At 43.0% G+C, this 25,372-nt stretch overlaps 1 protein-coding gene across 1 annotated transcript in view; it reads left to right on the forward strand.

The window, feature by feature from the left end:
* LOC147253709 (myelin basic protein-like) overlaps positions 1-25,372 on the forward strand; it is a 44,204-nt gene that overhangs the window by 10,590 nt on the left and 8,242 nt on the right. Inside the window, exons 2-3 of the mRNA XM_086218910.1 lie at positions 2,589-2,647; positions 12,289-12,379. Of these exons, the coding sequence (XP_086075036.1) occupies positions 2,589-2,647; positions 12,289-12,379 (150 nt within the window). The remainder of the gene's footprint in view (positions 1-2,588; positions 2,648-12,288; positions 12,380-25,372) is intronic.

Genomic DNA, 25,372 nt, shown 5'->3' on the forward strand with positions numbered 1-25,372 from the left:
TGCTGATGGGATGAAGTGAGTTTACCAGTCAGGGCTTCTCCTTATGTCTAGAATTGAGTTCGCTTAATTAGACTTTGTTTTCTAGTGTTGATTTAAGCTGCTTAAAGCCCCTCTGGAGAAGTTGTGGGAACACGGAACTATGTTCAGACTTGCAAAAGAAGAGGTCTATTTAAAGCTGCGCTAGCGCTGATATGTTACTTTTAAATGAGTGGGAGGTCATTCTGATAATGAGCTAAATGGCCATTTTAAACAAACTTTTCACTCCGTGTAGCATTTTAACATCCATCACCACTGCTGCTACCCGATGCATCCCATCACTGAACCTTATTACTAAGCACTGATTTGGATTAACCATTCAATTTGAAAGTAATATTTTTGACATGGAACGGTATCAAGTGCTTTTCATATATTGTTGAATAAAGGATAGAAGAAGAAACAGCCAATGATGAAAGTCTTGATTAACTTTAAAGGCATGAAACCTCTTAAAAGCAATAAAAACATGGTGGGATTTTAAGAAAAACGGTAGCTCAGAAAAATAGAAACTCAGAGGAAACCAAATTTGTTTTTGAGTGCTGGATGAAGGCTGAGAGTTTGATTCATGCAATATTCAGCACTTGTGTTAGAAACAAACCATGTGATCGTTCCCCAGCTTTTACTCAGGTTGGCCCCTTAAGAATTTGAATAAATGGCGTTTTTGATTTGCATAAACTGGAATCTTTGACATCTCGTGTTGTTATCGGGATTATAATTCATGGTTGGATGGTTTTAGGCTGAGCCTGAAGCAGTCGCACCCGAGAACTCTCCATACTTCACAGCCATGTCTTACTTTGGAGAGAGAGAGAGAAAGAGAGAGAGAGAACAAAGGCTGAGTCAGTCAGTGTTCTGCAGGTGTTGCAGCGGTAAGGTTATCAGAACCAGGGATCTTGAAATCAGGTTCTGACCTTTTTACACAGCAGTTTTGACACGTCACCTGCAGGAAATATTTGGTTTGCCTGCGGTGAAGCCTTTGTAAAGCGGAAAGAGAGACCAGACAGTCCAACTGGTACTCACATACAGCTCCTCTGTGTGACATCGTGATAGCTAGAAGGTTTTGGTGTATATGTGTAAACAGCTATAAATCATTGATAAATTCTGGCGTGGACAGGACAAGTTGACGCCAGCAGGCACAAGCCAAATTGGGTGGAAGCCAAACCGTGATTCATTCTGGAACAAGATTTATCCACTTGCTGTTGCACCTCAGAAGGGCTGTATTTCCTTTACTTTGCTGCTATGTAAGCATCCGCCATTTTGCCAGGAATTAATTTTGTTTTGTGGCTCTGTTTATCTACGTCCAACCTCATTTGGATGCTGCCAGTGGCAGAGGGGTATGCGCCCACTCATCGCAGAGAAACATCCTGACAAAGCAAAAACATTCAAATTCAAGCAGAGGGCAGCGACTCTGCAGACACAGTCACTACCACGCGCGCCTACCGGCTCATGAGTGATGATTGCGCCAGTTTGGTTTTGTATATTTAAAGTGCTGCAGACTCTACATCAGTACATCAATGGGGATCATGGTTATTGGAACCGTCCCCATATTTAGCAAAAAAGCAACAACTGCATCAGCAAAAAGGCTACAATTAGAATACGGGAAACTACCTGAGTCACAGCGCATTCACTAAAAGAGTTCCTACTGAGAGCCTTAGATTGTTTTTATTAGTATGTGACAAAATAATTGAGCGAATCCCCATGGAGATAAATGTTTGTCCAACATCTAACTGGAATCTTACTGTACTACTAGATTTCCCACGAGTCCTTCTCTTCCCAGTGGCCTCCTCCAGTTTATTTTTGGACACATGAAAGAGTGGTTGAAGCCCAGTGATATTGATCAGAGGGCTGAAATCCATTGACGCGAATACACAGTGTTGTGGTGCCTCAAGTTCTCATCCCTGCTTGACTCACAGATCACCAGTTCAATACCAGGTCCCACTCTTTATGCTGATGTCGTTTTACAACGCAGGAACAAAGTGAAAGTGACATTTGTTAATAGAATAAACAGGTGTAGGTGCAATTATGGCAGAAATACACTCAACAACAGTTATTGGAGAAGGACGGGAGAGCGCAGAAGCAGAATTTCACCTCTTGGCCATTCTACCGACTTCTTCACACGGTCTCTTGTTGATTGGCACCCCACAGAAGGAGCGTCATCAAGTGTGAAAAACTTAATCAGAATCATACTGATGACACCGAGGAAGAAGCCCCTGATCACCCCCCTGGCTGTGGGTCCCAGCAGTGATGGCACCATCGCCACAAAATATTCTGATTAACACATAAAAGCAGAGAAGGCCACTTGACTTGATCAGACAAGGTTTTTTTGTTTTGTGGTTTGTTTGGGTTTTTTTTGCATTTAAAATGAGAAATAATATCTTCTGATTGTTACTTAAATGCATTGAGGGTTTTTTTTGGTTTCCTTTGCTACAGTTTTACACACTGACTGAAGAGGTTGCTCTTCATGCGCAGATAAGAAAGAGAAGTAATGGTGCGTATTAGCCAGTCGACTCTCCTGGTGTGAACTCATTGTCTTTTCTTTTTTTTCTCTCTCCCTCCAGTCTCTGTGAGCAGCATGGGCCAGCATCTAGGAAAGAGGGAGTCGCCCACAGACAGCAAGGTAGGAATCCATCTAGGTGTCCAAGGAGTTGTCTTCAAGTGCTGCTCGTCACTCACGAGATGAGAGCGAAGCGTGTTTGAGAATTTTGGTATCAGCGTGAACACTGGCCTTTATCACTTGGACTTTGGACCCTGCTGTTGACAAGAGTTCAGGCTCCTTCACTCGGACTGTTTTATTACCTTCCCCGAGCGTTCAGCCTTCACCTCTCAAAGATCAAAAACATTCATCACAGGCAGTATTCAACGATAGGAATATTCACCGAGTGTGTTTTATGTTTACCAGGCTCACCCTGTCTGTGTGCTCTCGCTGCTTCCTCTCTCACCCCTGGCAATTTGATCATAAATTAAGGGTTATGTGAGAATCACGCAGCCGTAGGCGGTGCTTTTTACGACAGCCTTCAGACTTTCGAGAGCTGAGTGAATGATTTGTCGTCTCACTTGATAAGAAGTTCTGTTTTCAGAGGGTAAAGAGGTGAAAAGGTTGGGACGACTTTATAAATGCTGACTTTATCGGCATTTGCTCCCGTAATTTTCATTATTTGGAAGTTGAATTACTGCAGTAGCAAACAGTTAGGAAAATACATTTGCAGGAAAAAAAAGAAAATATTTGTGGAAAAACTCAGAATAACACAGGCTTCAACAAAGACGTGATTTGAAACACGTATGATTTTAAGCAAGATTGTCCTAAAACTAAAAGTGAAAGGAGCTCCTTGCAGCATTTCTTTGTGAGTTTGCTGTAAATGTTATAAATAAATAAAATAGCTCCCTGAAGTTTTGTAAAGACAACAGAATAAAAATAGCTAAAGCTACTAGTAAGCTGAGTTGCTCAGCGTGCTGTCCTGTCAGCCTCTTGTCTGGTCCAGCTTTTGTACCGCTCATAAATTTTGAATACCTGCTGCTCGCTTTGCTCACACGACTGTGGTGAGCAGAGAAACTTTCTTGGCCGTGAGATAAGTAGGATGAAGCACTGTGCCTTCTGTCCCCAACACTTCAATAAATCCCTCTGTCTTTTATCAGCTGTCGCATGAAAAGAAATTACCGATAAGAAGTAAATATGTTGAACTTTCAGTTGCCCACTAACCGAGAATTTGTAGCCACTCTCTGATTTAATAATGTTACGCAGTACAATTGATACTCTAATATCTGTATCGGGATGTTTTTTTCCCCACAATACGATATCGATATTCTAATCCAAGTGTTGTAGTCATGGTGGAACTGAATAGTGACACATGTATGTTATGGTAGCCACAGCTTAGTGTTTTCAGTAATAGTCCAAGATCATTGTTGTTGAAATTGAAATTTTAGAAAATGACATGTTCGACATGACCTACATTGAGCTATTATAATTATATAGCACTGCAATAATAGAACGTGCACAACAATTCAACTCCTGAAGATATGACCTGACGATGTCTGAAATTACATGGGGAAACCAGTGGCGCAGAAGTCCAATATTGTACCTCCCTAGTTTTGACTCGGGTCATATTTGAGTTAGTAATAATGTGATGTACATTATGTACATTATTCAGCTTCTCAGGTTTTACACAGCAGGTTATGTTCTCAGCTTTAGTTTTAAATTTTAAAATGAATAATGTATCACATCATATCATACCATATTGCAGTGTATCATGATATAATTTGGGCCAATGCACACACATCTGGAGATCCTGGCCAAGGTTGGGTGCGTGTCCTCTGGTTATTCTCCATTCATCATCTGCTCATAAATTCAGGGAATGTATTTTTATGCAGAGCATCTTGAATTGCACTGCAAATCTCAGCGAACCACGCTTAATTGAGCTCTGTAGCCATGGTAACAACAGATGCATGATGATTTTCCATGGCTCTTGGGTGCATGTGTGTATGTTGCCCTACAATACACCCCCCCCCCCGGAAAAACACAAGCAAGGCTCCCTGTAATAGCTCTCCATGAGAAAACTCATTTGAACTGGCGAGAGCAAATAGATTGTGTGCATCAAGGCCAACACGACGGCTCTCCGGGCTCACATCTTATTTAACCATTAGCTGTGGCCCATTGATCAGGACTTTGTTCAGCTACAGTGGGTTCCACCCTTAAAATAGCTGTGTGACACTGGTAATTGGTCCTCCATAAACCACCAAATCATTATTTTCACAGCATCAGAAAATTATCATACTGGAAATCCACAAATCCATCCGGGAAGGCAGTTGTTTTTTTTTCCATGAAGAAGTGCAAAAATGGTACATTTAAGGTGTGAAAAATGTTGTTTTATTTCAGCACTACTGGAATATGTTTTGTTGTTGAGTCAGATGCTAGGCTACAACGGTAAAGTGTGAGATCGGGAGCTATTACATGAGCCTGTGGCTTATTTGTGCCACAGTTTGAAGGCTTTGTTCTCTCAGCAAGTGGGCGGAACTGTTGAAATGATTATAATTTTACTTGAAAGCTTCAGGATGGATCAGCGAATTCACACATGGAGGAAAATTAAATAGGCAGACAGGAAGTATGATTACGTATGACACAAAGATTAAGGTTCAGTGGCAGATTAAAAGAGTCTCGTCTCCTGTAGCCGTGACAACAGAGCCATGAAACAGCTCATAATAGGGCTCTGTTAATTAACTGTGCAGCAAAGTGTGCTCACTGCCGCCAATACTTGAAAATGTTTGTCTCTTGTAATTAAAGAGAGCAAACATGACTCAAGAGATATTTGTTACCTCATCTTTCTGCTTTGCGAGTACAAAAACAAGCAGAGACGGAGAGAGTCGGAAGGTCAGGATTAAACGGGAACAATGATGTAATTTAATGACATTACATAATTAACCTCCGCCACGCTTCGGTCCTTTCTGTCACAGCATTTCAAAATAGCAGCATATGGTAGTTTGGTGGGCCGCTACAAGAGTTGCTTCTGTTGGATGTGAAAAGGTTGCAGGCTTGTTGTGAGTAAACCTCGCTCCATACTGGGAGCAAGGAGAGCGAGACAAAAGGATGCTGAAAGCCTTCTCCTGTGTCAGCGGCTGAGGGCCTGTGTGGTCCTGCTTCTGAGCGACTGGCTGCCTGGCTGGTGCCCGTAATGGGCAGAGCGATCGTGTCAGCATACTGGGAAAGAGGATAGCCCGAACCAGCGGGGAGGCTGACCGCTCCACCTCCAGATTATCAGTGTCCTTCATCTGCCAAGCACACACTGGCAAGAGAAGAACAGGGGGGGAGGAAAAGTGTATTCATTAGTCAAGTGGGAAGTTTCTAGAAGCAGCATCTGGGCAGCGTGGTGCTCTAAACAGCTTTGTTTATCGAGCGTGATGATCATGCTTTACATCTGTGTGTCTGTCACTTGTTTTGGGCTTGATTACGGTGACATTAAAGTCAATTCAAAGGTCTCGGGAAACAGCCCGTTGTCATTGTGACAGTCCAACAGGAATAAAGCGCATCAGATTTGGCGTGTTGTGTTTGGTGCTTTAATCTGAGTCGTGATCCTTCATCCTCATCATCACAGGAAGGGTGTAACGTCCCCATACCTCCTCTGTCACACCTCCATGCTGGCTCTCATAAAATGGTTCTCTCTCGTACGTCTAACATGATCACACCGATCAAACCTCTAAATCTCACATGGAGTTATTGGATGGGAAAAAACAAACAAACACGGTACCTGCCTCTAGTGATTATATGCCAGAGTAGAAACAGAGGAGCCATGTTTACTCAGATGTTTCAGGCTGTAACATGTAATGACTGAACAGAACTCGATCCACCAGATGACAAGGGAATCAAACCCGGCTCCTCCACTATGTCTCTCAGGATGGTGCCAAGTTAACACTGAAGTGCAAACAGAGGCACGCCGTGTTGTTTGCTCAGATCTTACGAGATTTGCTTTCACTCTGTGCAGAGCTGGCGGATTCCTCATTAAATAAAACGCTTGTACGAATTCTGTCCAATTTGTTCAACGTTCACTTTTAATTTAAGTCATTTTAAATGGCTTTTGTTCAACTTACATCTTGTCCAACTGAAACAAAGCCCGACTCGGGATGTACACACAGTAAGTCAGTTCCTGAGAGGATCCAAGCAGGCCTGTCTGTGACAGTCCTGAACCAGTGAGTCCTGCTGAGTCTGAGAGCAGAGGTTAGCACTGCTAATGTTAGCAGCTGGACATAAAAAAAAAAAACCCACACGCAGTTATTATAGATTAAAAGGGCAAGCAGAGGAAGTTGAATCTTTATTATGTTAGGGAAGCAAAACAACTTCCATCTTAATGCAATTTTTTTTTTTTTTAATATTCTATTTTATTCATATTGGTTTTTAAATGAAGGAATTATCGTGACAGGACAGTTTGCATAACAATCATACTTTTTAAAGTTATTCTTTTAGTTGTCTTTTCTTTTACATATTTATGTCCAAATAAAGTAGCTAGCATTCGTTATCATTCAGTCCATCACGGGATGTCGAGCTACTTCCTACTGAGCATCTGTGAAGGGATTAATCAACAGTAAACAGTGAGGATGTGGTATCAAGACGCCGATCACTCAGACATGAATCCGCCATAGTGCGGCAAAACTTACACAAACAACTTGTAGAAGTGATGTTGCGGCTCTTGCTGTGGTTCCTCTTCCCCTCATCAACTCAATGTGAAAGTAGCAATAAATTCTGGGTAATGAGCTGGTAACAGCAATAAAGGCCTCGGCCGGAGAAACGCAGAGAAACCTTGACTGAAGGACAACACATATGCCAGACTGTGAAAAGGTGGGGCACCGATTACACTTGTTTCTAAATAGTATGCAAGCTTGTGATTCATTTACTGAAGTGTATTCATGAACAATTGATGGTGTGTGACAATAGGAAAAACTCCGGAGAGGAACTTTCCCCCTTCTTGGTATACTCACTTTTTTTGCGTTCCAGCAAGGGACAAATGAGGCAGTTGTGTTTTAATTAGATAAGCCCCTTTCTCTCAGGCCACAAATATATAAGCCCGTTTTCCATATTGCTGGGCAAAATTAAACTTCGGAGCCCCTCATCATTTTGGGAAAATGTGCCCTTGTTAACTGTTACAGCAATACTGCATGGAAGATTTCAGTTGAATGCCGAACAGTGGTTTGTGGGGATGGGGGTGTCTCACAAGCATGGTTGCAGCTGATGGAATTAAACATAAGCTGAACAATAAGACATTCCTGATTGAATGCTGCAGGGAAGGTAGATAAATAAGTTGCTCCACGCTGCAGAGGGGCTCTGCTGGGGGATTTTATGGCCCCCAAGTACACACAGCCAAGCGTCATCTCACAATAGGATGTTGCTCCTGCAGCGCGGCTTTCATGTCCTGCTTTGTGTCGACTATGGACGCAGTTCTGTCCCTGAAACAACTGAAGAAAGACCACAGTCTCCAGATGAGGGAGCTTGAGGCTCAGCACCATTGCAGGCTTTTCAGTGTCTCTCCTGTTGCTCAGTCACATCTGAATCAGAACCATCACCTCTTGAGTCTGTCTTAATCAGCTCTGTTAAGGTGTTATCAAGAATATTACTGCTACCATACAATAAAACTAGCAGTTAGAGGCTGATTTCCTCAATGTAAAAAGAAATGTAGAAAACAAGAGATGGCCTGCAATATAAATACTTTGATATATTGCAATACACCCTGTTGATTGACCGGCGCCAACGTTTGAACTTATTCATCTGTTAACACTTTTTCATGTTGTATCATTCATGATTTTTTCCTCCCCATGAGAATTTTCCATGTATTTCTAAAGAACATACATTTCTACTATTTTAACAGTATTTGGACCACCGCAGAAGAGAAGCGTCATCTAAAACATCTCACCCACTTTGTTCATGAATATTTGCGTCAGCGTTTTCACTGGACTTTCAATCAAATCTCGGGATTCAGTGCTGATTTTTTTTTTTTTAAGTCAATTTGTGTTTGCTTTGAAAAATTCTTAAGTTCAGAATCGTCTTATCTGTTACGTGTTCTTGCAGAATGACTGTGTTGCGATGGTGTCATCTCTCCATGATGGTATTATGAAATTATTATTCTATGATTATTCCTCATTTTTCTTGTTATTTTGAGTTCTGTTACAGACAAATAGCCTTCTGATCGAAATCTTGTATTTATCCTTCGTCTGCTCTGCCTCTTTGATATGGTGTTTCTCCCCTCCCTCGTTGACCCGGCACTCGCGTGCTTTAGAACAGCTCCATCTGATTGCTGAGCCTCTGAGTGTGATCGCTCTGCCTTGCTAGCCTTCATCAGCTAATTGAATTCATTCCTTGCTGCTCTAATAACAGACGACGGATATGTTTGATCATCTTTCGATAGAGTAAACCGGCCTGTTGAGGGTAGAGCCAGAGAGACGTGCCGCTTTTTGTATCCTAGAGGAAATGTGAGATGGAGTACTCGTGCTCCATTTGTCTTTCATCTCTTCGGTGCAGACAGGATGAAACAGTGAAGGACTCAGCTATCACTGAACCTCACATACGGCCTGCGATTCCTTTTCAAAGTACTACATCAGCTGAACTCTGAAAGGTGTTGAAGCTGCTGTACCCCTACTCCAGCGTAACCATGCTGAACCATTCCAGTGCTCCAGATCTGAATGGAGAGCTGGAGGAGCTGGAGGAGAAACCGTCATGGCTGAGTGTCACGATCAGAGGGAAGGCAAGATGCACACAACATACAACCAAGAACCACCGAAGATTCCAAAACAGCTTTGGTACCCCAACTTGTTCAGTTAGCTTGCTGCCACTAGACCAAAAGCACATTTTTAGTTTAATATGAAACTGGTGTTGGCACCAGAGGTGAGGTTTTTTTTTTTGTTGTTGTTTTTTTTATTTTTAGGTGTTGGCAGAGTTACTGTTTGAAATTTAGATTAGACAATTTGGAGGATCCAGTAGTTATGTAGGACCTTTAATGATACGGCTACATTTTTGGCCCTGATGTTATAACAGTCCCATGGGCTCAACTTTGGCTTGTGAGAAATTCTGAATTTGATCGGCCTCCTGTGCGCAGTTGCCAAGCTGCTAGGATTGGACAGGCACTGTAAAGGGAGAAATAGGCAGTTTTATTAGGGCGCATTCACACTTGGCCCAGATGCATTGTAGCGTGCTGAAGCATGATTGTCCCCTCCTCCCCACTCCCCCACCGGCCTACATTCACCACCACTGAGCTCAACAAATCTGATATCCAGGAGTTTGTCAACTCGCTCTATGTACAACTGAAACACACCAGGCTGATGTCCATGTTACGCACTTGTGCGCTGAACAGTGGACCACTTCTTTGAGTGTGGATGCGCTCTCAGATAAATGAAGGCCATCAGAGGAATCACAACTTTAAGATTTGAGATTCGACCGATGTATCGCCTCACAGGTGAAAGGGCCAAAGTCCCTGCGTTAGTCATGTGGGCGGAACCTGCAAGGGGTTCAATAATAGGGATTCCTTAATGATAGAGAACTTGTGTGTTGTAGCGTTAAGGAAGCGAGAGAAATATTGCCACAATAACTGAGCTTTAGGGTCAGCAGATGACAGCAGAGAGTAGCAGCAGGCTCTCAGACCAACTTGGATAATTGGCAAGTGTGCCAATAATTGAGCTGCTTTACATCTCTGAGGGTCAGGTGATGCTTCAGCACCAAACCCTATGGAAACTTGGCTCAACAAGGGCTATATTTAATAAGCCACCAGTGGTGAGTAGGTGTGAAGTCACACTGACAGCTTCTGCCCAAGGAAAGCATCAAGCTGTTGCTCTCCACTTAACAAAACTAGCCCCCGTATCTTCCACCCACCACCCCGTGTGTTAATGATGCAGCTCAGACACAAGAGATGATAATGGAGTCATCGTGTGCAACCTTCCTGGGTTTTTTAAAGGTGTGTTGCCACATATCCAACTTGTTAATTCGTTCTCTGCTTCAGTTATTTCCGCCAAACTATGAATGCCAAAAGCCGTCGCACTCAGATGCAGTCGTACTACTTGTCTTGGAATCCACAGTAATCAGTGTTACACCACTAAAGACCAGAGACACATTCCTTTGAAACTACATTTGTTATTTTGCATTTCAAATGATCTACACTGTCAAATAGTGCAGCGCTGAAGCGAGAAAAATCCAGCTGTTATGTAATGAGTTCTGCTGTGCTGGGGAAAAAAGTTGGTGTCAAACCAGGACAGGGTAATCAATCGAATTTAGATTTGATTACAGTTCTGACATCTGTTTTGCAATGACGCTCTTGTTTTGTGTTGTTAATCTATGCAACCATAATTGTGAGACTTCATTCCTCCCTTCAAACCCACAGCGGTGATGTCTGCACAGCAGGTTTTGCAAACTTTGTTTGTATCTCCATTTAAATTAAATAATTACAGAGTCAGACTTCAAACTGTGCACACTTCTTCCTTGAGACCCCTGCAATGCGCACGTCTAGCTTGGAGTTGATGGGATGAACGATTGCTGAAAATCGATACCTCAGTAAAAATGTGTTGTTTTTTTTATTTCAAAGTACTCACAAACAGGTGCTCACGAAAATAGTTCTTCCTTTCTGCATCACACAGGATGCAGAAAGGGCCAGCCACGTTTATTTAGCATGAAGCCAATGCTGACCGATGGCTAAGAATCAAATCGAAGTGTTTGCGGAGTTCTGGATAAAGAACACCCAGACTGTGCCACGCAATGCTCATGAGAGTTTTGAAGTTTTGCCGTTTTAGTTGCTGTCGCTGCTAGTAGCAGTCAGTCAACATTAGCATCAAGCGAGATGTACATGGCTGACTCTGTCTGCATTTTGAGTCACAAAGAAGCGATGCAGGAGGGAAGAGCCTATTTTGAGCTCAAGACAGCTGTTATGAGCACTTGAAGGGGAAGCTCTTTTTGGGTGAAGCATCACTTTAGATATGAGAGAAGGTCCTCCCATGTCTGATTTTACCACTGCCGAGTGAAGTGATTCTTTGGCTTTTTCATCAATTCTCTTGATTGAACCACCTGAATGTGTCATATTGTTATTAGCTTTGTATTGCCAACACTTGTTGAATACAGTGGAATACTGAATCTGAATTTCTTCGTATGTTCCAGTTTACATGAATAGTTTTCATAAATGAAAGGGCAGACGTGTTTTCAAAAAGGTTGAATTTGTCGACTTCTTTCATGATTTGCATTGGTAACTGCTTCCTGCCACCGACAGGACCGGATCACAGTTGCTCTGTATTCTTATTTCATGGTGAACTGTGTGCCCCATAGTCTTTGAATGCTGATGTCCCCACACTGGGAGACCAACATGGAAGCTGAAATTTGAGATATCATCACCATCATCATCATCATCTTGGAGGAGTCAGGGAATCAGGATAGATGAAACGAAATTTACACCGTATTACATTGGGAGTTGTTTTTTTTTTTACATGAGTTTTTGTACAAAGGGATGCGGAGATTATTGTGTCTGACTCAGCCTCAGATGTCAAGGTGATGACAGCATGAATCAGCTGAATCCACACCTCTGTCTGTACTCCCTGTTTTACCTTTGATGCTCAATCAGTCTTGAGCAGACATCATGTTTCATATGACCAAGGACACATGTTTTAGCAACGGCCAAAAAAATGGAATAGCGCATCTCAATATGAATGATTCAAAAATGGTTTCATCTTTTTTGAAGATTAAATGAATGATATTTGCTCCGTTGCCATGGTACCTAACCACTTCAACCTGTTATTGTGTTCCCATTAAAGGCCTCAACACCAGAACCCAGTGCAGAGCAGAGACCAGAAGCAGCAGCAGCAGCAGCAGCAGCAGAACCTGAATCACAAGATGAAGTCTTTGGTAAGAGGGTGATCAGCACCCCCACCCCCACCCCCATATGGCACTTGAAAATCTCTTAGTTCTACGCATATGACTGCATTATCATGACAGTCGTGATTATTTTGATCAAAATTGAGATCATGATTATTTGTGACCATTACTGTTTGGAAAAAAAAATTTCTTATACATTCGAGATGAACGACAACACTTTCAGTTGATTTGCAGGCAGGAAATGCCTCCAGTGCCCGTGTCTCTTTAAACCTGGGATTTCTGAATGGAATCTGGTTAGATGGGACTGTTGGGGTTTCCGACTGTGTCTCGTAAGTCCTGCAGCAAGGGGGCACCTTGACACCTTACCAGGCCCATGCACATCAGGGATTTGTTAGGCATGATTTTAAACACAGTTAATTGAGGTGTTTCCCAGCCACCTACCTGCCCTGTCTCTCTCCCTACACATTGAGCTAATCGAAGTAGTTCCCTGAAAGAGTATCTTAAAATACAACGCCCTGAATTTATAGCCTGAGGTATACCTTCCTGGAAAATGATGCAGACCACATCAGCTGTGACTGGCCTGCTACCTAACGGCACATTTATCCATTCCATCATTATCAGCATTGGATTCAACAATTTTATTTTTTTTATCTCCAATTCCAAAAGAGGTTGTTCTGTTTCAGCTGCCAGTTTTTTTGTAGTACATGAAGGCACAGAAACCCTGCAGTCACCTTGAGTTTCAGCAGTTGATTAGTTTGTGGTTTAGGCGGCGCTTGTGTTATTTTGCAATGGATGGAAGGTTCTATGGAGGGATCAGCGCGGATCATGTTGATTTAAGTGCAGGAATCAAACATTTTAAATGAGTTTAAAGTCGTATGCAGGAAAATCCACCATTTCTGATGAGGATGGCTCCCTAGAAATGAATCATTTACCCATCTCCAGTATGATTGTGGCATTTAAGTTCCACTGATTAATCAAATTTACACCTTTTTTGTCTAAAAAAATTGACTTTGACTGAAGGACAGTTTCTCTTACGGTTTCCTCTGAGTCATGAATCAGGAGTGAGATGCAGCGAGTTTGAGCTGACAGCTGTACATCCTTTCTGTCTGTTTATGGAGGCTTTGCTCTGCTAATCCTGGGCGGCATTTGTTTGCAGCGAGCATCTTGTGCACACTTAGCAAGGACCAGTGATTAGTAGTTACTTCTCCTCATTGTGAGAAAATCTCTCAGGACTCCATAGAGCCAAAGTCTATTTTACCTCTTAGAGAAGCTCAGTCGCTCTCAGTGGGATGTTCTATAGGTGTGTAAAAGTCCAAAAAGGCCTTTTGTAATGCTGCAAATCAGCAGATGAGGGCAGAGTTTGTTGCACAACCAAACGGCCAGTTCAACATTAAGTTGTCTCCAGTAAGAGGATGGAGATTGTCCTGAACCAGGCAAGAAGTACAACGCCTGTGCATATTTGAAGAAAGCTTTTTAGCAATAAAACAATGTAGTCATAAAGAAAGCATGAATTACGCATTTACCGAGTCCTGATAAAGCCACCGTCCCCATTGTGTCTGTTTCTCTGTTGTGAGTCAAACCATTAAGTGTCTCTGTGGCTTCCTGTCAGCCCCTGTCAACTCTGATGATAGGAACTGGGTGAAGACACAGCCACAAGCACCTCCCACGGAGAAGGAAATTATATTTTTTGACTTATACAATATGTGCTGTTTCCAGTTGCCTCACATAGCTGCGGGTTTGGACTTGGTGGTGTGCCAAAAACAGACTCACACCAAGTATCGAAGCTAAGATAGGGAGAGGGCGGAAGCTGGTTTGTTTTCCTGCAAGGGAATAAATTCAATAAAACTTTGTCTTGCCAAACTTTGAGATTTGAGATTGAGAGTTGAAGGCAAGCTGGGTCCTGGTACCTCGCTTCTCACTGCTGTAATTTTCAGCGTGAGTATAGGTGAGATGCAACCGTGCTCTCAGGAAAACCAAATGAGCTGAATTATTCAGAGCTGTAAGTGAATGGAATGACGGTGTCAGCATTGACAGGAAACACAAGCCAGGAGGCGGATGTACATGCTGATAAACTGGCAACAAACAGAGACATAATGTAAGGCAGTAAATCTGCAGCTGCAACAGTCAAACTTTCTAGTTTCACCACACCACGAAAGCCTGATTCATAGACCATGTTCCCCTCACCCTCAATGATCCTAATTCATCATGTCTCCTTTCCATTGTTTTTCTATTTTTATTTGAACTCGTGTCAAGCCAGTGTGTAGAGAACTGATCCCAGTCCAGTGTGACGTGCTGATGTCTGACTGATCAGCCCAAGAAGGAGATATGATGTGCAAGTGCCTTTGGGGTGCATCTAATCCACTCAGATCAATTAAATGATGAATAAAAACCAGTTAGAATAATGACAGATTGATGACATCACTCCGGTCATGTCCTTATTCTCAGAGTTAATCATTGGTGTGTTGAGAGCGTAACCAATCACAGTCTACTTTTCACTTTTAGAGTCAGGTGAACCTTGACCTTGGAATATTGATTTAGATGGCAAGCTTGAGAAGAGCAGAATGTGCCGTTGTGCATCTCAGTGTGTGGAACAAGCCGACTGCGTGTGCATCGGCGCAGCTTCCTCTGAAACCTGTAAGACAGACTTCAGACCTGGTTCTGGTGGGTCACTGGCATGAATGCGTCGCAACGGAAGGTGCCAGTACATTGCCTGACCACTCCTCTTTTTCCAATGAACACACCCCTTTGGCTCGATAGACAACGTCATTCACAAACTAGTGATGCACCATGAGTCCAATGGGTAGAAGCTAACTTTATTCTTTTTGGAGCTCTCCCAAGAATATTTAAGGGTTTTTAGTCAAATATCAAAAAGTGTACGTAGTCGGCAGAAAGCTGGCAGCCTGTCATTGAGTACCTCATTTCTATCAATACAACACCAACTTTTGATAGTGTATATGATTCTAATTGTAGTTCATGTCCCATCAAAGCGATTAAATCCAAGGAGTTATTAATATCGGAAGTAACAGGAATACGCACAACGAGACAAGACCGAAACAAATTATAATCCTAATTTGTCAAACAGTAGGAATACGCATGAACAGATACGGACAGTTTTTCTCTGATTGTTTTATTGTGTCACTTGCAGGTCCTCTGGTAAATTAAAAATTGATCATTACAAAACAATATGCGGGGTGGCGGGGGTAACCCTGTGATTTCAAAGAAAGGTCAATTAAAGTTTTGTGATGTCAAACCAATTTATCAATGTAACTCCAGGCGTTTGTCAGCACGCGCATGATTGAATTAATTTGTGTCGCAGCAGCTTGTTTTAGTGTGCAAAAACGCCTCCGTATGCATATTGACATTAACCAGCGAGCCATCTCTCTCTCTCTCTCTCTCTCTCTCTCTCTCTCTCTCTCTCCCCCTCCTGTTGTTGTTCTCCCAGATTTTTTTTGTTGTTGTTGTTGTTTTTATGTCAGCTTGAAAGGTGTAAGCTGCAGAGAGTTTGTCAGATTGATTTGTTAGCTACTCGATGTGCTCCTTCTGCTGCAGCTAATAAATGTCCCTCACGCTAAACACTTGTAATTGATCGGCACAGAGCAGACTCAGAGGGTCCACCACCGGCAGGAGCCATGCTTCAAAGTAGCTTCCCCCACAACACTCATTCTAATTACTTTTATCCTTGGGGGCAATGTATTATCCAGGCAAACATATTAATCTACCTTGGCATACGCTAGGTTACTTTGCCAGTGACCACGCATGCTTATTGCGGTTTAACGGCTTTAACTTTGACCAGTTAAAAACACAGAGGTCCATTTAAGCGGTTTAAAGCACAAGATCGAAGGTATATGCCACTTGTGTCTTTGGGCGCGTCACAAATATTTGACATTATTAAAAAGTAATGAACAATCTGGGCGTGATGTTATCTGCGCAGAACTTGGATGTGTCATGTCCAGCTCACTCTAAGAGCCAGGTGAGCCAGGTGGTGCATAGCTACTTGCATATCATGCCTCTCAAGTTTGAGAAAAGTTTTTCTGCTTAGGAAACGTCTTTCCCTTTCAGAATTATTTCAAAAGTTTGAAAAGGGAGTTTCCTCTCTGCTGTACGATGCGGTGAATACTCAAATTGTGTGAATGTCACAACAAGTCTGAGATGTGTGCCGCACTGTAGACAAAGCTGGGTGCCCCCCCTTAGCCCTCTTTACATTACTTATACTGTAGATTATTTCGTGGATGCCTGTATATGATCATTATTACGTAAGTTAAACCCATAGACAGTGAACTACTTAGCCAAGTCTGGCTTCAAGGCTGTCCTGAGTCATTTTCTAGTTCCTGACTCTTGGCAAACCAGTACGCTTCTCTCCGACACTACACCATCTCTCAACCATCTCTTGAGCTGTGTGACATATACTTTGGCTCATCTTCATGATGCTCCTTGATAACTTATATTCTTTCCCCTCCGTTCACCGAGCCTCTCGTGAAGAGGTGTCACAGAGGTTTTTGAAAGAATCGGCTCCAGAGTGAACTTTATTCAAGTATTAGCTCTGTATTTCAAAGACATAACTTGGTATTTAGTTCGATTCATCAATTTAATTGTGTGTGTGTAATCTTAAAAGGATGCTGTTAAATAGCTGTTTGTCTCCATGAAGATTTGTCTGGAAGTGAGAGCGTAATTTGCCTGATCAGACAGTTTGAGAAACCTAGTGATGGCTTCAGGGTAGGCCAGAAGATTTCGCTATGATGCTTAATGTTTAACCGGCTCTGTGCCCGGTCAGCACTGCTCACTGAGAGTGTGTAAAAGCCCTGTTTTCTTATCAGTCTGTAACTCATTATAGAAGAACATTGCTGTTAAAGCACATAGAAGATCTTCCTCTCGCCATCCTCATCGCACCAGCAGAGTGATTCAAGATGCAGGTGCAAGAAAATAAAAGACATAGTGTTTTATGATAGGCAGGTGAGTCATGCTTTATCAGAGCCTCTTTTGAGTCACCCTTCATCAGCAGGTGACACGACTCAGGCCAGCCTGTCCAGTGTCTTGCCGTGTCTCCGTGCTGCACTTCCTGTTTGCACTGCTTTTCCACCGAAGGGCAAACACCAGCGTCGGTCCCATGGCTGTTAAAAGCCCATTATGTCTCCATTACCTGATCCAGCTTGCAGCAGGCCCCCCGCACGGCAAAACAGAGCCCCGCTCACTGTCTGCCTGTTCCATCCTGAGTCCGTCTGGGTCACTGTTTCTCCATCCTCCCAGGGTGAGCTGAGGAGAGACCAGCAGCGGTGGTGGAGTTGGAGGAGAGTGGGATGGCTGAAGCAGCGGTTGCTTGACCGGCTATTTTATCCAGCCGATGCACCAAATGCACAGATGTCATTTGACAGCTATCCAGAAACAAATAGCCCGACTATGTGCTTGGGAGTGAGCCTGAGTCTGCTCAGTCTCTGACTGATGTGAGAGCCTGCCAGAATATAGCTATCGCTTATTTCCCACATGCATCACAGGTAGCTGAAGTATGAATATTTTTCATCTTGTACAAAGAAGTTTTTTTACCCTCAAGTGACAAAGCAGCATTTAATGAAAAAGTATGAAATGAAATTAAAACTTAATGATGCAGAAGGATGCCCAGTGGGCACTTTGACATTCGCTCTGCCTTCTTTGTAAAGCCCAGTCTGAACATCAGGCATCTCAGGAGCGTTATTGTTTTTCGTTACAATAACTGTTATTGTCAAAAAAAATAAGACTAGTGTGAGACGAGCTTAATTCTTAGGGAGAAAAACTGCCATTTGCAGTTTGGCAGCTAGAATTGTGCAGCCCTACTGATTGTGGTGACTGCCCTCCCTCTTCACTGTGCTGAAAATACAAACATTTGGTTGAAATAAATTCTACATTTACGCAGTTCATACTTGGGCCCATGCGCCACCCTCCAGACAAGGTTACTGAAATGGTTTACTGCATAATCCCGTTGACAGTCAGACCGATAAATTTACGATCCTTGTAAAATGAAATAAACCCACGTAAGTGAGCGGATATATTAGTGATGCTCATATTCAGCCTACACATGCTGCTTCTTTGAACCACCTCAACAGTTATTTTTAGGAATAAAGTTGTTATTGCCAGAATCACAGCAAATACCCATGAGTATGTCCTTTGCCTGAGGATTGTGTAGCACATGATCAGAAGGACACCTCAAAGTGCATCAGAATGTTAATTGTTTTCGAACCCGGTATCTTCTCTGCGCTTGAGCTTCTTTTTTAACAGCTGATTCAGAGAGTGGACTCACACATCCCTGGAACCAGAAGTGTTTCCTGACTGAGTTGATAGTCTCAGTCACTCGTTTAGGTGTTCATTGTGTACATCCTTGTCCCTTTGAGAGCCAAATGGAAGATAAAGCAGAGCGACCTTTCAGTCGGAACTGGGACGTTGCTAAGGGCAGCAAAATAACACCAGCTCCGTCTTCTAGTCCAAAAAAATCTCCACGTTGGCAAAAGCCACAGTTGAGGCTTCAAATCTTTTTGTACACAAATCATTTGGTCACATCACGGCATCTTTGTCCACCTCATTTATTCAGTCTCCAGTAAGTGGCAGAATCCTTTTGGCTCGGAGCTGAAGCGTATCTGCTGAAACTGCTCAGTGCAATGTGAACTGTGACGGCCCATTATGGTGTCTTAGAAGTCACATTATCCATCGAAAAAGACATGAAGCTTTTCCTTCCACCCAGTCATCATTTAGTCCATGCCCGATGAAGCTTAAAATCTCACAAAGCTTTAGAAAGTGTGATGGAATTGTAGAGTCATTCTAAAATATTAATAACGGGTTAAAAGTTTTGAAAAAATGCAGGCTTTGTTCTGTTGAATGACTACGACTGTCTCAGGTGTATGCAAATGGAATCAAAGGTTCAAGTATAGGACTAAAAGATTGTATCATCTTTGTATTGAGTGTATTTGTGTGCTGGAGTCTCACCCCAAAGCCAAGCTCATGAAGAGAACTTAAATGAGGTTAATCGATATCCATTAACTGAGCAGTTAAGTTGCAGGTCACTCTGTTCTCACTCAAGAGAGTGAGGATGTGGGGAACTAAATGTTTTCCATATCAGAGAAAGGGGTTTCTAGAGGACCTTAGACGAAATAGAAACATTAAAGTATAAATCCTAGCGCATAAATGCCTTTATTAAGAAATTCTAACAGGACAAGAAAGAGAGATGAGAGCCGGTGATTTAGTTATCAGCTGCATTCACTCAGCAACTGACCACTTGAACCTGGAGGGAGCCTCGTTTAAGCCTCATATCACGATCTGTGCAGGAGACTGTGCACAGGCCGTGAAGAACTACATCTCCTGCTGCTGCCACCGCCGAAGGCTTTTAGAAAGGCTGGACGATGAAGCTGCAAAGCGGCGTGCAGCATACTGCAGGTGTGCTGGTTTGCAAAACACGCCACCATGCACTTGCACCCATGGGTGTTGATCTTAATACAAGGGAGGTTTGTCAGGTTCAATGAGTGTTGCTATCATGAGGCAGTGCAAAGCTTTTGAGCCACTGACCAACCAAAACCTGGTCTAAAGTCCACGATGGTTCGCTTTTAAAGGCTGCAGTGTTGTGATGGTCAGCTGCACCAACACAGGCAGCTTCACTGCTTGTTTCACATCACATCTGCTTCACCTCTTGGAGCCTGATAGATTCCTGCTGCAGGTACAGAGGGAATTTTTTTTCAAGACTAATAGCAGAGAAAGTTGTTTCTGTAGTAAAAAACAAACAAAAAAAAAACAACATTGCTCAAACTTGTCAGATGTGCTTCCTCTTCTGCTGAGATCAGACTACAAAACAAAATATGTTCCTGTAAAATGGTTGATGCGTCAGGTTAGATGATCATAGAGTCATAAATTCTTGTGCCATGGAGAGTGTCATGGTCGACAGACATGAGAGACTACACGATGCTCATTAACCAATCATCATCTACAATCTGTCATGTCACTGATGTCACTGGATGTTGGGAAAGCCCAAAAGAGAAAAATGGCTGCTGACCCACACTTGGGTCACATAAAGACACCACAATGTTTGTAGATCCTTCAAAGAGAAAGAGGTCTAAATAACAAATGCTTTACAGCCTCATGTGTCTGCTGTAGGAGAGTGAAAACAAAAAAAAACAACTACAAAAGAATGCATTTCTTTCTGTAAGGCTTTCATGAGGTGTCTGAGACATGGCGTTCATCCATTATGACACCCTACACATGATAAAATGATACATCATCACACCTATGCCCCACGTACAGGGCCCCTTGTAACCAGTACCACTGATAGGAAGATGCACTAAAGGTGGGTAACAGTTCAGTACAGCAGAATTTGTGACGGGACATCAGAATTCCGAAACTTTTTATTACTCTCAACATTTCTCCAAAAACTCAAAAAACACCATTTTCCCCCCCCCATCTGAATCAAAAAAGGCTGAAAGCTGGAAACAGGTAAATCTTGAGGCATTAATTCTGAATCCTTTCATGAGGTTTCCCACTTAAATCGTACACTATGTCTGATTTCATGTGAGACCTCTGGAAATCCAAAGATTCCTTCACACCAGATTGATTCGGCCTGAGCCTGCCAGGGTTAATCCAAGGGCTCTGTTCTGCTACTGGTTGAGACAGAGTGGGAGGAGGATCCAAGAATCTGCTTCTCTGTTAGCTTGTTGCTAACTCTGTAGAGAGGACTCAAAATCCCAAATCAACCTGTAATTAAAACCCGGTCAGACCATGCTCCTCGGAAATCAGATTTCCCTCCCAATGAAGTATTGTGAATGTAAACAAGGATGAAAAGCTGGGTGGAGCCAGTGTAGGTGTGTGTGTGTGTGTGTGTGTGTGCATGCGTGTGTGCGCACGTTTGTGTACGTTTGTGTGTCAATCTACAGCGTTTGCTTTACCTGTGAAAACTCATTCTAGTTGTAGAATTTAAATATCTTGTGTACTAAGAGCTTCATGATATTATCTTATTCAGCCATACACACACACACACACACTCAAATACACTCACACACACACACACACACACACACGGTGGTGCCTGCCATGCAGTGAGGGGTTTACTATCTTGACAGCAGAGAACCTGTACTTGCTTCATATTATCTCCTTAAACCTTTAACCAGTTTCCTGAATGTGTGTGTCGCCTGAGCACATCAGCCTGGATGTGATCTGTATTCTGACTGCACTACCAAGTGTTAGACAGTATTGAGAATTCAGTGCAGTTTCTCAGTCGTTTGTCTCGGTGGCGGAGGCCGATACGGGCTGGTACGGGCCCTAGCACTGCCAACCTGAAGCGCCTCCTTCTCTCTCAAAAGCTCTGATTGTTAAAGGGCAGCATCCATCACTGGACCAGTGTTCTTCAATTTGACACCATTGTTCACATTCTCTCACCTCCCCTCCTCGCCTCTGATCTCTTTTCCCTTCTTTCAGATTCTTTCTTTCACTTGCAGAAGTGAAATCGATGGGATGACAAACATTCTCCTCCCCTTTTCTTCACCCAAATGATTTCATGGCCGTGCTCCCTCTCTTCTGCCAGAAGTTTTTCCTGATCACATTTTGTGTGGATACACACCATCTCCCCACATTCTCTCTATCAGTGTTTGTGCACATGTTGTACGAGTTTGTGCATGAGTGTGGCCATGAGTGTAAGAAACCACGTCATCTGGTTTCAACCATCTGGCAGGACAATCAGTGAGTGTGTGCGTGTTGGCAGCTGGGTCTGTAGCTGCCAGAGTCCAAGGGGAGGGAAAGAAGCGTAACGGAGAGAGTAGCGAACTACCACCCTGGCTACTACGTCCCATTTTCAATGAACTGGTGGGGAACACACTCAACGTAAGGCGGAAGCAGCAGCTGAGGAGGAGCGTGTGTGTGACATGTTTAGACAGTGTGTGGTTTATCCAGATGGTGTCTAGATGCAGCTGGGAGGGATTACAGTTGATACCTGGTGCTAGACTGAGCCTCAGATATGTCACGTTCAGCTGCTAGTCATTGCTGCCATTTAATCTTACCTGTGAGGCTGGAGAGGCCAATGATTAATCCAGTCGTATTCGCGGTCATGCTGATCAACCCTACCACCGAATTAGTATTTGGTTCACAGATTGTGGGCAGGAAGTTGAGTGAGTGCCCTGCTACCGAGGCTCACCTCAGTAGCAGTGTGTGTTGAGGGGCTTGATAGCGTTCAGCCTCAGCTGCTTTAGTTTGCATCTCACATAAACAACCTGATTTGTGAGATTCTGCGTGTTGCTTACGTGTGGTCAGACCACATCTGAAACCAAATTTTTTCATGATTAGCATGATATAGAGTAGCTAAGGAATAATGACACACACGCAGGCCGTGTTCGAACCTGCATCCCAGGTGATCCCATCGCTAGTGGGCAGCTCTAAATGCATGAGGTCACACTTGCATCTTCAATGCACCTGAGCAGGCAGGTGGTGAAGAAAAACTCCTTGTTAACAGGAACAAACTGTGTTTTTTGTGTGTGTGTGTGTGTGTGTGTGTGTGTGTGTGGGGGGGGGGGGCGTTGCAAGTCCCCAAGAGTGAGAAAATGCAGTAACTAAATGTGTACAGATAGAGAGAGGGAGAAGCCCATCGCATCCTGGGAGATCTCCCAGCAGGTACTCAACTGCACAGTTGGAATGTCATTATCATTAGTTCCTCAGAGATACTTGCGAACGGACATTTTGATTGATGTCATCACTTCATACACCTGCTGACGGCTGAGTGACAGGCATCTCACCTGAACCTCTGCAGGGTGAGCGCTCATAGAGCCACAATCATCTCTTGTAAGAAGCTCACTGGTCTAAATGCTAGAGTAGAGCCAAAGAAGAACTGGTCCAATTTTTGTTGTGAAACAAAACAATCTTTTATTATGTCATACATCATCCAGCCAGCCAAAGCACTGCTGTCTCCATGTCGCAAAGTGATTTGTTAGGGGTGAGCATCATTTATGGCAGGGGTTTGGAACATCTTGCCTCTGGGCCTCATGCGATCCGTGAGACTCTTAGTTTCTGCCCTTGAGACAATGAATATATACCAAAATCATAAATACCAAAAAATGTACTCACAAATTAAAACAAAAACCTCTAAACAGCAATCCTTTTTTCCTTGAAATATACTGTGAGAAGTTGTTAAATGCGAGGTGGGTGTAATGTGACTGAGTAGCTGCCTCGTGGTCACTGGCAGGCATCATGGCGACTGTCAAGATAGATAAGTAGATGTGGAATGTTGCACTTACCAGGAGAAATGTAGACCAAATATTATGTTTTGTGGAAGTAAAAAGGCATGCCTGCATGGCTATAGTGTCCTCAGAGGTACTCACTGTGATAAGAATGGCAATTAAATAAGCTCAAGAGTAGTTACAGTTCCAAATGTGCTTAATCAAATGAAGACAACTGTGCTTTTCGGTAACACTCAGCTTTCAAAAGAACTCATTCTGTTCAAGAACATGATATGAAATCCAGTTTGATGGCGAGTGAATTAATAGCAAAGGACGGAACCCCATTCAGAGGGAAAGTCTTGTTTGTCTTGAGGAACGTCACAGAATGACTAACATGGAACAAAGCAACAACAAAGGACACTGCAAAAACTGTCAAGGTCTTCTGGGCTGTGGCGAACAGACATTACAGCCCAGCTAGGCGGTAAAGTATGTCCTTGATAAAATATAAGAGCTGTGGGTTTGTTAGCAGCTGATCTGGAAGCTACCTGGTGAACAGAAATCCTCAGACATTGGAAGGTGGAGCTGTCCAGGCTCTGGTATCTACTCCATTAAACAATGAACGGCTGTGTGCAGGCATCGGCATGGAAAACCTTGTACAAAAATGATGGTGCTGAAAGTCTAATGATAGAATTGTTCAAATGTTCATGTGAATTCGAGACTAAACTGGCATGAAAAATTGATAAACAAGATGTTTTTAATTAGCATTTGTTCTGATGCATAAATCCCCCACAGCGTTTCTTCAGTGGTTCGCAGAGCAGAATGTTTCAGATTGTGTTGGAACTTGACAGTCTCGAGCTGAAATGCTTTGGTGCCAAGAACTCTAAAACTCTAAATATAATTTCACATTTGACGAAATCATCCAGTCATGTCCGCTGGCCTGTTGAGCTGTGTGCATGTAATCATGTCTCCATGGGGGGGGGGGGGGGGGGGGGATCATCCCTCAGTGCCCTGATTTGATGTATTACAATATAACATCTGGTTTTCTAGACAAAAATGGTCCTGAAATGATCAATTATTCTGCACAATTAACCTAAATTTATTCAAATTCACAATAAGACCGAGTGCAATTTTCACATCACAGGAAGGTTCAGTATTTTAGGTAAATGTATGTCAAGATGCCATTTTAAATTGCATATTGTGGTGTTGCGGATGAGGGTAAACATTGGCAAATTAATGTGGCCGGGTGAATAGCATGTGAATAGGCTTTTTTTGGATCAGTTAATCAAACCTTTTAAAGCATGTATGATGGAGTCGACCACGCCTCCTCAGAGCTAGTTTCCCTCGCTCACTCTGAGAATGTCCCTACATCCCTCCGTCCTTGGCCGTGAGTCCTTCCTAGACATTTTTAGGAGCCCTCCGAGAACTCTCCCTTTAACTGGACCAGAGACAAACGGGAAAACAAAAGACAGGCATGCTTCTCCCATCATGATCTCTGCTCTCTTCTCATATGACCCATCATTTCCTGTTTGTGCGGTGTGTTTCCCTTCAGTGCTGTTCAAACGTTCCTACTGTAGCCCTCAGAATGTAGCAGAGTTTCTCCATGAAGTAGATTTCCTCTCTGGCAAATCGGGGGGCACCTTTCTGATCAAAGAATCATTATAAACTTTCACTTGAGTCCTGTATTAAAAAAAAGTATAAGAAAAGGAAGAGCTGTTGTCTTTTCAGTAAACAAATGTTTGTGCGAAGCTGCTGCTGAGGGCTTTCTTTGTATTTGCTCACAGATGCTCGGCTGCCGAGATGAATGCAGCAGCTCTGACACTGCTGCGTATATCATGGAGCTGGCAAGACTCCTCAAAGGAGGCTAAGATACACTTTG

This window comes from Aulostomus chinensis, chromosome 11 (genome assembly GCF_037954235.1).
Source record: "Aulostomus chinensis isolate RoL2024-O1b breed Wild chromosome 11, RoL_Achi_v1.0, whole genome shotgun sequence".
Taxonomy (NCBI): domain Eukaryota; kingdom Metazoa; phylum Chordata; class Actinopteri; order Syngnathiformes; family Aulostomidae; genus Aulostomus; species Aulostomus chinensis.